The sequence below is a fragment of the Pelobates fuscus genome, chromosome 3 (genome assembly GCF_036172605.1).
Source record: "Pelobates fuscus isolate aPelFus1 chromosome 3, aPelFus1.pri, whole genome shotgun sequence".
NCBI lineage: Eukaryota > Metazoa > Chordata > Amphibia > Anura > Pelobatidae > Pelobates > Pelobates fuscus.
In genome coordinates, this window is record NC_086319.1 from 151,715,346 (window position 1) to 151,728,907 (window position 13,562).

Consider the following 13,562-nt stretch of genomic DNA (forward strand, 5'->3'; position numbering starts at 1 on the left):
ACATAACAGGCACTTACTCATCACCTTCTCTGGTTCCCTCTTTTTCTTCTATATTATGAGCTGAACCAATCAGACATTTAGCTCCACAACCTAGGTAATTTTTTTTACCCATATCTTTGATACCTTATTTAGACGGAAATGACTATGTATCATCATAAACGAGTTATCACAAGCGGTAACCTAGCAAACCATAACTCCCTGTGGTAGTTACATCTCTGATAATGAGACTTTAATTTGCTATAGATTTGTTATTATTTAGACCTTCGATGACCTAAAATTTAAAAGCACTTTACATTGACAATTAAACGGCTATTGTTGTGTTTTTTTACTACTGTTTGAAATTGCATTTTTTTTCCTTTGAATGCAAAGCCCATCTTTAAAGGGCCTCTTATACAATCCATATTCTCAGAAGCAGGATGCAATACCCATAAACATTTTCTGGTTTAAACAGCATACAGATTGCAGAGGATGTATGTAATGCATGATTTTTCACTTTTTTTTTTTTTTTTTTTTTTTTTTTAACTATAGGCTTTATGTATATGTCTTATCGAAAAAAAATTTTTGTTTGTTTTTTAAAGTGTTACATGTCCCCCCTTACATTGATTACTACATTGATTACTACTGGTATATTTAAAGAAAAATAAAATCACATTACACAAGCAGCAAATAAATTAAATTTCGCGTGCCTGTTTTACAAAATCTCTACTCACTGTTTTTTCCACCAATCAGTGCTGCCCCCACCCCTTTCTAAGCCAATGAGAACGCTCCTTGCGTTTGGAACGTTGCCCTGGAAGTGGGTGATATCTACAAGAGCGAAAGAGTCACAGTAGCTTTCAGCAAGGTGTCACACAGCCTGTCAGCATGCCTGGACCAACACATGTCAAGCTCAACACCGGGGCTCAGATGCCAATCCTAGGACTGGGGACATGGAAGGTGGGTTAAACTGTCAGTCTGTGTGGGGGTGGGATGGAACCGGTTTAGGCCACGCTATTGTTCGTACTAATGCATGATCGTAGAAATCCTCGTGGATTTGGGGTTAACCATCTCCTGTAAATAATGTCTAGGTTTAATGGGCGTATCAGTCTTACAGCTAAAGACACATTCATTTAATAATTTATTTGCTATTTTTGCGCTTTAGACGTTCACGATTTTTATTTATTAAAGGGACACGATAGGCACCCAGATCACTTTATCTAATTTAAGTGGTCTGGGTGCAGTGTCCCCGTGCACCTTAGTCCTGCAATGTAAATTATTGCATTTTTACAGAAACTGCAAAGTTTATATTGCAGTGCTAAGACTGCCTGTAGTGGCTGTTTACGAGAGGGAGACGTTAGTGTTAGGAATACATATTTCAATAACTAACACTAAAGCGTTTTTTCAGCAGCCAGTCCTACTAACCTATTCTCATGAAATATGCAAAAATAAGACAAACTGGGCAGATATCAAAGTGCCCAATTCTGAAAAGTGGGGCAACTATGTAAATCTGGAGGATTTATCAAAAGGATGTGCCTGCAGGATTCCATAGTAATTGCCTCAATATAAAAAAAATAAAAATACTTTGATAAATCATTCACTTTATGCCTTAACAAACTTTAGCTGGTACAGTTATTCACAAAGAGTTACTATAAAACCTTTTTCACTATTTTTAAGTGGCACTGTCACGCCATACTTACACTTTTTTTTTTTTTTTTTCTCTAAACACAAACCTAAGACAAAGGTACTTTGCCTTATGTATTTTTCCTACACCTGACACTTTTTGATGCTGGGCTTCCATACTGCTATTAGGAAGTGTCAATCTCTCAGCTGTCACCAGTTATGGATGCAGGGAAGTGGCTTTGTCTGTGGAGGATCCCAATGTATCCTCCATAGACCTCAGTGTTGTACTCTCTTGCATGCACAAGGGTACAGCAGTGACATCCTCTCCTTGCGCTATAGCCCCAGGAGCTGATGAGGACCCTCCTGAAGAATATGGCGGCACTTGTGAGGGATGGGTTCAGATAAGTAGAATTCTCCTTTACCTGCCGCAAAGTACCCAGATGGTGACCGTGCCGCTTTAACTTTTATAATGCCCGAAAAAGTGCACATTTCTTTGCCCACCGCTTTATAGAATTAAAACAGATCCTTTAAATAAGCTAAAATTTGCTATGAAACTAGTGCCAAGCAAAGCTTTCCTCGCTCGATTCTATGACTTGTCTGTCATCATGCCACATCAGTCCAGTCAAACACTTTTTGTAGGGAGGCATTTTCAGGCTCTGAGCACGTGTGTGTGCTGTGAGCCTATGGGTTGAGGTTGGACATAGTTAAAATAAAAAAAATACAAAACCGATTGTGCAAAATGCAGGGGGAGGGGTAATTAAAGCTCCCCCTTGTAGGCATGCTCCTAGTGCTGCCTGGAAGGGTAGTAGCTGATAATGCAGTGCACGCGGACGACAGGAGTAATTTTTGCACAAATGTAACCTGAGGGTGCCCAAGTCATGTCTGCCAGGGATGTACGGTAATTAGATCTTTGTACAAAAGTGCAGATTACTTTATATTGCTGTGTTTCAAGGTAAAATGTTGCACATACAGATTCATTTTGCTTTTAGAAGTGGTCATGGAGGCAAGAGTAACCCTTTAAATCAAAGTAGCAACATTTTGGGGAAACCATTCTAACGCAGCTATTCTAGCTTAGCTGTGTTAGCTTAAAACTACACTTCAGTTATCATAACCACTTCAATTTGTTTGTTTTATGTTAGTCTAAAATCAGTGCTTCACTGGTTGTTAAAAAATCCTGGCAATTTCGACTTCCCCCTCTGTCAAGGCCACCTCCCGCGGTGCAGAGCGTGAGGACGTCCAGAGTCCAATAACGGACCAAAAGTCAGTTTCAATTCCGGAAGTCCCTCTAGTGGCTGTCTGGTAGACAGCCACTAGGGTGGGCGTTAACCCTCAGAGGTAATTATTGCAGTTTATAAAAACTACAATAATTACCATTGCAGGGTTAAGGGTGATAGGAGTTTGCACCTAGACCACTTCAATGCGATTAAGTGGTCTGGGTGCCTACAGTGTCCCTTAAAGTAATTATTTTAATCTAAAATCTCTAAAGTGACACTGTTGGTACCATAAGAACTTCAACTCATTGAATTGGTTACAGTGACAGGGAGACGTTTCCTGTAGACTCCTTACAACCTGTTATCTTGCCATTGCATAGGGATTCCAGGCCATTTGGCAGTTGCATCTCTGCCTCCAATGACTGTATGACAATGACAGACAGGGTTAGTTATAGGGATGCACCGAAATGAAAATTCTGGTCCGAAACCAAAAATTCAAGATGACCTTGGTCGAAAACCAAAAATGACACTTTTTTCTCCAAATGATTTTAAAAACAATTTTTTTTTTATTTTTTTTTTTAAATTCACCACAATTCCGTATTTAGTGACTAGCTCTGATAGTCAGCCACACTTGTAAAACACACTACAGCAATCACAAAGCCTCTTCCTTACATTGCACAATTTGCCTCCACACTATACGCGAAATGCATTGCAGTTATAACAGCTGAGTGTGAAGCTGTTATATAAGCAGATACCGAAATAAATAAAATGTAAAACTCTCACAGCAGCGTTTACCAATGCTTTCTACCTACTTCATCTCCAGTAACGATTAATCCAATTCAAACTGGTCCCTGACAAATCCCTACTCCTCTCTGGCAGGGTCGCTTGCTACTGATGTCGTGACCCCACCATGGTCGTTGTTATGCGCTTTACCGCGGAACACAGCACCCACGTCCAAAGACGCTGTACACCAACACTGTGGGAGGTGCTGGTGGCCATCTTGGCTGGTCTCTTTTCGTGTGCTTTGCAAGCTGCTTCAGGGGGGAGGAAAGAGTCAGAGATCGAGCTGAGTACAGGATATATATATATATATATTAATTACATATTTTTGTTCCTAAAACCATAGTGTTCCTTTAAAGCACATATGTCACGTCAAAATTATTTTTAATATAATCTCTCATCAAGGTTTGAAAGGAAAAAATATATATATTTATTTATATTAAAAATTCCTTTCAAACCTTGATGAGATTATATTAGCAATAGTGGCCTAGTCACCGTTTAGATGACTGGGCCAGTGCTGCCAAGGTTTATTTACTCCTTTTATTAACTCGCTATACAGTGAAGTGTTATAATTACAGAAACTTCAAATACTTAAAGTGATATTATAGTGCTAGGAATATAAATCTTCCTCTCGTCCACCGTAGATAAAAGGCTAAAGAAAAACCCCAAACTTTATTTACTCACCTGATTCCAGCCCTAGGCGCTACCCCTTCTCAGACAGAGGGGGGGGGGAGAGAGGGGGGGGGCAGGAGGACCTAATGCGCGTGTGTGCTGAGCGTCCCGAGCGCATTAGGGCCCTCCCCATAGAAAAGCATCAATCCTAGCGAACGTCCAGCATGAGTTAGGGGACATAAAATCCCTGAAGCGCCTCTAGTGCCTGTCTGGTAGACAGCCACTAGAGGCAGTTTTTAATACTTTCTCAAAAACTACAATGTTTTACATTGCATGACTAGGTGTGACAGGGACACTGCACCCAGACCACTTCAATGAGCTGAAGGGATCTGGGTGAACATAGTGTGCCCTTCACTATTCCAGAAATAATAAGGGGGGCAGAGCTTTATCTAAAAGAAGTTGTCACATTTTATCTGAATATATAATAAAAGTGTTCCACAAAGTTTAAATTTTTTTTATACATGTTATCATGTAGTGCAGGAAAGCATGGAAGCCGCTATTGTATTAAAGGATTACTATAGTGCCCTGAGGGTGCCCCCTCCAGCCGGGCTCTAGGGGGTGGAGGGGGTTAAATTTACCTCTTTCTCCAGCGCCGGGCAGGGAACTCTCCTCCTCCATATCGCCGTCATTGGCTGCATGCGCAGCAGGAGCCACGCGCGCATTCAGCCAGTCCATGGGAAAGCATTCTCAATGCTTTCCTATGGAGGCTGGCGTCTTCTCACTGTGAAAATCACAGTGAGAAGAGCGGAAGCGCCTCTAGCGGCTGTCAATGAGACAGCCACTAGAGGCTGCATTAACCCTATTAGAAAACATAGCAGTTTCTCTGAAACTGCTATGTTTATAGAAGAAAGGGTTAATCCTAGCTGGACCTGGCACCCAGACTACGTCATTAAGCTGAAGTGGTCTGGGTGCCTATAGTGGTCCTTTCATGAAAACAAAAAGGTGTGTGTCTGTCTGTCTGTCTGTCATACATCCCTAGTTAGTTACTAAAGTGCGAATCCAAAGTGAACTTCTTATTTTAAAGGATACTCCAGCCATCATAACCACTACAGGCTGCTGTACCCTTGTAGGAATACCCTGGTTCCATTCTTCGGTAATCAGTGTGCCGCTGATCCTTCCACTCATTCATTGGCTGAGAGAATCAGCTGACCACTCCTAAACAATTAGTTCGATTCTTGGCCTCTAAATGTACATAGAATTGACATTGGCCAGCCCAGAACTCTAGTTCTGGCCTAGATGATGACATTGCCAGAAGTGGAATAACACCTCTAACAGCAAAGGAGCTAAACTTTGTATGTGCAGTGTTTCAAAGCAAAACTCTACACATACAGGCACCATAACCACATCAATTCACGTATGTGTTCGTGGTGCTTCAATGTAAGTCCACATTTGCTGAACTGAAAACCTAGCTGACTTCAGTTAGCTGAAGATTTTTCCATTTGAGCTATCTTGTAATTTTATTATTTTTTTTACAAAATAAAAATAATTTCATCGTTTTAGTGAATAAAGCTGTAAGGAGTGTGTGTTTTTTTTTTTTTTTTTTTTTCGCAATCCAGATTTTAATTTCCTAGAGTTCGCAGTTTAGTAAACTTGTAATTCTCTAATTTTGCAATTCGCCAGTTTTTGTCTGAATTCATAATTCCCTGTTCAGTTCCCAGTTAAATTAATAGCTTACACTGATTTTATGGTGCTGTATTCATAAGCTGAATCAACTTGTCACTCAAATGCACCTGTTCCACTGTACCATTCAAGGCTAGCTTTTGGCACTGTAACTTAAAGGGATACCCTTGCGTTCTAAATAAAGCTGGCCTTCTCAATGGGTCCCTTTTTGCACCTTCCTTTTTCTGTGTTTAAAAAACCCAAAATGGGGGTGGGGGATTGGTACATTTTATTAATTAGAATTATACATATCTATATGAGAAACTACAGCAAAACGAAAGAGGCAGAAAAACAAGGGGTGTTTGTGTGTTTCCCCCCTCCCCCCCTCCCACTGTTGTGTTTTTACTTTCAACATGAAATGTTGAAACTCTAGAAGGAAGCGGAAGTTTAAGTTTGAATGTGATCTGTTTTGCAAAGCTACCGTAAATGCTCGAATATAAGTCGTGGCACCAAATTTTACCAAAAAAAAAACCTGGGACTTATTGACTCAAGTATAAGCCTAGGGTGGGAAATGCAGCAGCAGCTACTGGCAAATTTAAAAAAATTTAAATAGATACCAATAAAATTACATTATTTGAGGCATCAGTAGGTTAAATGTTTTTGAATATAGATTTGCTTAAATACCGTCAATCACGATACCTGTGCTGACAATCCAGGCTGAACTGATGCCTGGAGGTGTCCAAGTGTTACTGGACCGGCTGGGATCTGCGGCTGATCTCTCAATCCAGCCTACAGGGTTCTGCCAGAGAGCTCTGCTTCCCCTTCCCTCTGGAATGGGGAGGGGGGGAGGGGAGAAGTGGTCACCACTGCAGTCCCTGATAACTAGCACCAATCTGGAGGCTCCAATGTCCTGAGGTGGCGCGGGGTATTTAGTGCCTCAAAATGGCAGCAGCCAGTGCGCATCCACATTCCCCACTGAAGGAAGCAGTGAGAGAAACCTTCCTTGCAGCTTGGGGCACCGGCTGCTCTCAGTTCTTGCAGGCCGTAGACGAAAGAGCACATCATGCAGCGCCAACCAGGAAACAAAATAACCAGTCCTTCACTATCTGGGCCGGACACTCAAGGGGCGCCTTGGCGGGACTTTGTCCACACACCTTGAGATCACACTCCGGCAAAACTCTCCCGGGACCCTCACTCAAGTGTAAGCAGAATGGGGCTTTTTCAACATAAAAAAAATGTGCTGAAAAGGCTCGGCTTATACACGAGTATATATGGTAGTTAATCTTACACTTATAATATTGCAAGTCAATGTGCAGGACTAGCCTGGATGGGCTACTGATTAAAGGAATATTCTAACACCAAAAACAAACATTGGTGTTTTGAGAAGGATTTGCATTCTCATGCAGGACGCAAAGACCTTCTCCTCACATCGACAAGGTGTGGTGAGCCTGCAAGTTATTTCACATAAGCACTCAGAAACCTGTTATACAAGTAAAAACTTATTTTTTGCTTGTTATAAATGTAATTATTGTTGGCTTCTCTTTCATGGCACATTAGAATAAAACAGACACACTTTAAAAAAAAAAAAAAAAAATATGTATGTTGTATGCTGCCCTGATGAAAGCTCCCAAGTGGAGCTGAAACGTTGACTTATGGACTAAAGTGTTTTCTTTTTTTTTTTTTTATAAATCCTGGGAGTGCTGATTATTTTTGCTTTATATTTACAGTGCAATCGAGCACCGGGTCTTTATACATTTTTCTATTGGTAGGAGTGCAGGGCTTTTTATTTACGTATAAACATACACAATGCTAAACAAAAATCTGCACACCAGTCAACTAATGTATTCACTATCCACATACTTCAGGTGGAAGGGGTTTTCAATCACAATTTTTCCCCACCGTAACCTATTTGGATTTTGAGATATATATATATATATATATATAATTTTTTTTTTTTTTTTTTTTTTTTTTTTTTCCTTAATGGGCATTCAATGCATCTGATGCAAACACCATGGTTTGTTTCTGACTGTCCATATACACTCTTAACTGGGGTAACAATAGCGTGACTTTATTCATAGTCTCTTTAAATAGACATAATCTGAACAAACGGAAAAAGGAAAAAATGCTTTACTCTCGTGGTATTGCTGTCAATAATGGCTCATCACATGCTGCTCCTAGAGGTTGTAAAATAATAGATTTTTTTAGCCTTCCATTTGTGAACAGTGATTCCATTCGCTGCTATATAGTTTACAACAAATATTAATGATGGTTAAAGGTTGGTTTTATATTGGGAATCAGATTTACTTTCTGTCCTTTTATAGAGAATGTATGTATAGATTTTCCAAGAACCTGTCCTATCTCTCTATGAAGTACTCTAGAAATAGGTTTTTCCTCTGCTTAAAGGTTACTTGTCATTGTACCTATAACTTATGCTTGATTGGGGTGGATGGGAACTATTTAAAATGGGATTTTCTAATAATAGACCGTGCCAAAGAATTGACTGCAGAAGAGACAGACAGCCATTCTGCTCTCCACACATGGCAATCACCGCGCATGCTCTGTGGTTGCTATGTTAACTCCCTAGCTGCCATTTTTAAGACTGGTTAGCAAATGTAGGGACCGTAGACATAGAATACATAGACGCCGCATGTCTATGGCATTGGGTGCTGAGCGCCGAGGGATGCTGGCGCCATCTTGGACCGGTCGCCGCTCTACTGAAGCTATTGAAGAACCCTTGGAAAGTCCATCTCACAAAAGGAAAGTGAAGGTCCTTCACTTACCTTTTGTGAGATGGACTTTCCAAGGGTTCTTTAACCCCTTAAGGACGCATGACGGAAATTTTCCGTCATGCTGGTCCTACCCTTAAGGACGCATGACGGAACATTTCCGTCATGCAGTATTTTTCCAGCAGGGTCTATTACCTTGCTGGTAACTATGAGCCCCAGGTATCATTTGATTCCTGGGGCTCCCCTCTCTCACCTGGGGCCAGAATTAGTGTCCCCAGACTGACTGATGCTCTGTTTGCAGAGCTCAAAGTGAGCGCTGCAAACAAGCATTTAAATGGGGATTTAAATCCCCACTATTACAATTTGGTGTGATCAGGGTTAAATCCCTGCTAACACAAGGGAGTTCCAGGTATCAATGGAAACCTGGGGCTCCCCTCTATCAGCTGGGGACATTTTTAGTGACCCCAGCCTTTTTGATGAGTTACATGCAGTGCTGGAAGTCAGCGCGGCATGTATCTGCTTAACCCCTTAAGGACACATGACGTGTGTGACACGTCATGATTCCCTTTTATTCCAGAAGTTTGGTCCTTAAGGGGTTAAATAGGCATTTAAATGCCTATATCTAGATTGTGGTGTAAGCGGGGTTAAATCCCTGCTCACACCAGGAAACCCAGGTATCATTAGAAACCTGGGGGTCCCCTCTGTCAGTTGGGGCCATTTATTTTTTATTTTAATTCTTTCTTTTTGTTGTGCGAGATTTACATCTTGCTTGGTTAGCCACAACAGCTAGGTCAAGCGCATACGTAACATATACAACAACAGTATGGCAATTGTAATTACTGCACATTTTTTAGTGGTAATATTTAAACATAAAAGATAACTACCGCTTGCAAATATACGAAACCTCGACAGCTATGGCAAGTGCAACAGGTATTAGTAGAGCGTCAGTATGGCAATTATAAATATTGCATTTTGTTAAGTGAAAATAGACAAATCTAGGGTAAGGCAGTAGCTTGTAAATTTGTAAAAAGAGATTAGTTTCTACGTGGTCGGTGGCGTTAATGAGGGTAGTGGCACCGCTGGGGGTGCTGTAGGTGCCTAGGAGGAGGCCTAGCGCATGCCTCTACTACGCTATTCTTTACTGCGTTAACAAGGTCCGCTCCATTGGAGTAGGGCAGGTGTGCGTATGTCGTTGGGGTGTTGGGGAAACAACTTGGATTGACCGTCAGAGGGACCAGTAGGTAAATTATGTAGAGAGATACATAGTATTTTTTTTTTTTTTTTTTAATTCTTTATTTTTGTTGTGCATGGTATAACAATAGGCTTGGTCAGTCACAAGCAGCAACGGAGCAAACAGTGAAAACATGGTGTGGCACATGAGAATACGGCACATTTTTGATTTTGTAAGAGAAAAAACATGAGAAACAAACTATTTCAATGGCGATGTCTATCTGGGTAGGCTGTTATAGGAGAAATATTAAATGATGCATTAGCTTAGGTACATAGTATGTAATTACATTGCTAGGTCGTTGCAGAGGTTAGCCTAAGGTTACGGTATTATGCATGCTAATAAAGTTAGGCTCAGGCTTTAAGAACAAAAGAGAAGAGAAAATAAGAAAATAAAACCAACTAATATTAAACTCTGCTGTTACTCATCTTGGGTTGGTGAGAGGCTATTATGAGGGCAGCAGCTTGTAAAAGTGTAACTTAGGATTGGCCGTCAGAGGGACCATAAGGTAAGTTATGTAGGGAGATACATAGTGGTTAAGTAGTGTGTGATACAACTCCTGGTCGTTAATCTATGATATGCTGGGAGCCACTTGGAGTGGGGGGGGGGGGGGGGGGGGGGTTGGTTGGTATAATAGTGTAATATAATGGAGCCAGCTTCCCGGGTCAGACCTTGTGTCTGTATTGGAAGCCCATGAGCAAACGAACAAAACTGAAACATGTTATAAAACAAAGATATAGTTAACTTTTTGTCCATATTATACTGGAGGTGGTGGTTCGCAAGGTTGTCTTCTCCGGAGCGCCCCCTGATCTGGGATAAACTGGATGACGTTGGCTGGGTCCCAAGAAGTTGTAGATGGAGAGGGTGTAGTAAGGCCCAGTTTAGCAAGTACAGTGTCCATCTCTGCGATATCAGTCACTCGGTGTTCAGTGTCCTGGTGTTTTATCATAAGCGCATGGGCCGGTCCCCAGCGGTATGTCACCCCCTTGGCCGCCAGTAAAGTCGTCAGTGGGCGAAGGGATTTCCGCCATTGCAGGGTAGTGCGGGATAGGTCTGAATAAAATGCTATGTCCATGTCCTCAAATCTATAGGGATTCTTCCCTTTGATGGCACTCATAAGTGCTGCTTTGTCTTGCCCGTTTTGTAGCTTGACCAAGAGGTCCCCAGTAGTGGTGCCAGTAAGCTGCGGTGGTGTGGGTAGGCGAAACATGCCATCTAGCTGAATCCCCTTTGCTTGTCTATGTGGCAGCAACGATGCAAAAAGCCTGCGGAGGAGATGGGGCCACTCTGCAGAAGTCACTGTGTCAGGTATACCTCTGATTTTGATATGTTTCCATCTGCGTTTATCCTCCATGGCAGCCAGTTGGTGGGACAGTGCAGTGTGGGCTGTGGTGAGTTCCCTCATCTGTGTCTGGATATCTGTCACCTGGGTTGCCTGTACTTGGGTAAGTTGCTCCACGGAGGTTAAGCGGGCTGTAAACTCCCTGACATCATCCCTCACTTGGGAGATCTCCGTTGAGAGTGACTGGCGTAGGCCTGTTAGGAGAGTAGTGAGTATCTCCGTGGTCACCGGGTGACCTGTTGTCGGCTGTACTTGCCTTGCCGGCACTTGAGATCCCAGAGTCTCCATGCAGTGCAGGTGGAAGTCGTTTGAGCTGTCTGAGTCTTCCTCAGTGTCGGCCGCCATCTTGGGCCCTGTTGCGCCATGTGTTCTCCTGAATAGATCGGCGGATTGCCGTGGCCGATCCGGGCGTAGTTTTTTGTTTTTTTTCCCCATCGGTGTTGGGGTGTATTGGCGCTGTTACCGTGCAGTGGTTAGACGGTTTTATCCGTTTTGGCTGAGTTTTTGCTGTCGATCGACGGAGCGATGTAGGCATGCGACCGCTCGGGTTGAGTGCTGGCTCCGCCCCCCCGAGATACATAGTATTTTAAATGGCGTGTGATACAACTCCTGGTCGTTAAACTAAGATAGGCTGGGAGCCAATTGGAGTTGGGGGGGGGGGGTTGGGTGGTATACTGGAGCCAGCGTCCCGGGTCTGACCCGGTGTCTATAATAGAAGCCCATGGGCCCTACGAACAAAAAATTGAAACATGTGAGAAAATAAAAACATATGTGACTTATTGTCCATGTTAGACTGGAGGTGGTGGTTCATGAGGTTGTCTTCTCCGAAGCGCCCCCTGATCCGGGATAAACGGAACGACATTGGCTGGGTCCCAAGCAGTTGTAGTTGGAGAGGGGTTACTGAGGCCCAGTTTTGCCAGTACAGTGTCCATCTCTGTGATATCAGTCACTCGGTGTTCAGTGTCCTGGTGGTGTATCATGAGCACGTGGGCCGGTCCCCAGCGGTATGTCACCCCTCTGGCCGCCAGTAGAGTCGTCAGTGGACAAAGGGATTTCCGCCATTGTAGGGTAGTGCGGGATAGGTCCGAATAAAATGAAATGTCCATGTCCTCAAATCTGTAGGGGTTCTTCCCTTTGATAGCACTCATGAGTGCTGCTTTGTCTTGCCCATTTTGTAGCTTGACCAGGAGGTCCCCGGTAGTGGTGCCAGTGAGCTGCGGTGGTTTGGGTAGGCGAAACATGCCGTCTAGCTGTACCCCTTTTGCTTGTCTAGGTGACAGCAAGGTTGCAAAAAGCCTGCGGAGGAGATGGGGCAACTCTGCAGGGGTCACCGTGTCAGGGATACCTCGGATCTTTATATGCTTCCATCTGCGCTTATCCTCCATGGCAGCCAGTTGGTGGGACAGTGCAGTGTGGGCTGTGGTGTGTTCCCTCACCTGTGTCTGGAGGTCTGTCACCTGGGTTGCCTGTGCTTGAGTTAGTTGTTCCACGGTGGTTAAGCGGGCGGTAAACTCCCTGACATCATCCCTCACTTGGGAGATCTCCGTCGAGAGTGACTGGCGCAGGCCTGTTAGGAGAGAGGTGAGTATCTCTGTGGTCACCGGGTGGCCCGCTGTCGGCTGTACTTGCCTTGCCGGTGCTTGAGAACCAAGAGTCTCCGGGCAGTGCAGGTGGAAGTCATCCGAGCTGTCCGAGTATTCCTCTGTGTCGGCCGCCATCTTGGGCCCTGTTGCGCCATGCGTTCTCCTCAATAGATCGCCGATATCGGCGTATTGCCGCGGCCGATCCGGGCGCAGTTTTTTGTTTTTTTTCCCCCATTGGTGTTGGAGTGCCTTGGTGTTGTTCTGATGCTGCAGGTAGCCGGTTTCGATCGGTAGTCGCTGTATTAACGCTGCCGATCGTCGGAGCGATGCGGGCATGCGACCTCTCGGGTTGAGTGCTGGCTCCGCCCCCAGTTGGGGCCATTTTTAGTGGCCCCAGGTTTTTTGATGAGCTGCATGCAGAGCTCAAAATGAGATCGGCATGCAGCTGTTTAAATGGGGATTTAAATCCCCATAGAGCACAATGCAGTGTGAGCAGGGTTAAATCCCTGCTCACACTAGGAAACCCAGGTATCATTAGAAACCTGGGTGTCCCCTCTGTCAGCTGGGGCTATTTTTAGTGGCCCCAGGTATTTTGATGAGCTGCATGCAGAGCTCAAAGTGAGGTCGGCAAGCAGCTCTTTTAATGGGGATTTAAATCCCCATAGAGCACAATGCAGTGTGAGCAGGGTTAAATCCCTGCTCACACTAGGAAACCCAGGTATCATTAGAAACCTGGGGGTTCCCTCTGTCAGTTGGGGCCATTTTTAGTGGCCCCAGGCTTTTTGATGAGCTGCATGCAGTGCTGAAAGTTAGCACTGCATGTAG

At 43.7% G+C, this 13,562-nt stretch overlaps 1 protein-coding gene across 1 annotated transcript in view; it reads left to right on the top strand.

The window, feature by feature from the left end:
* The first annotated feature begins 759 nt into the window (after positions 1–759).
* Positions 760–13,562, top strand: part of LOC134602559 (aldo-keto reductase family 1 member B1-like) — a 35,794-nt gene continuing 22,991 nt past the window's right edge. The window contains exon 1 of the mRNA XM_063447534.1: positions 760–933. Within this exon, the coding sequence (XP_063303604.1) occupies positions 862–933 (72 nt within the window). The 5' untranslated portion in view covers positions 760–861. The remainder of the gene's footprint in view (positions 934–13,562) is intronic.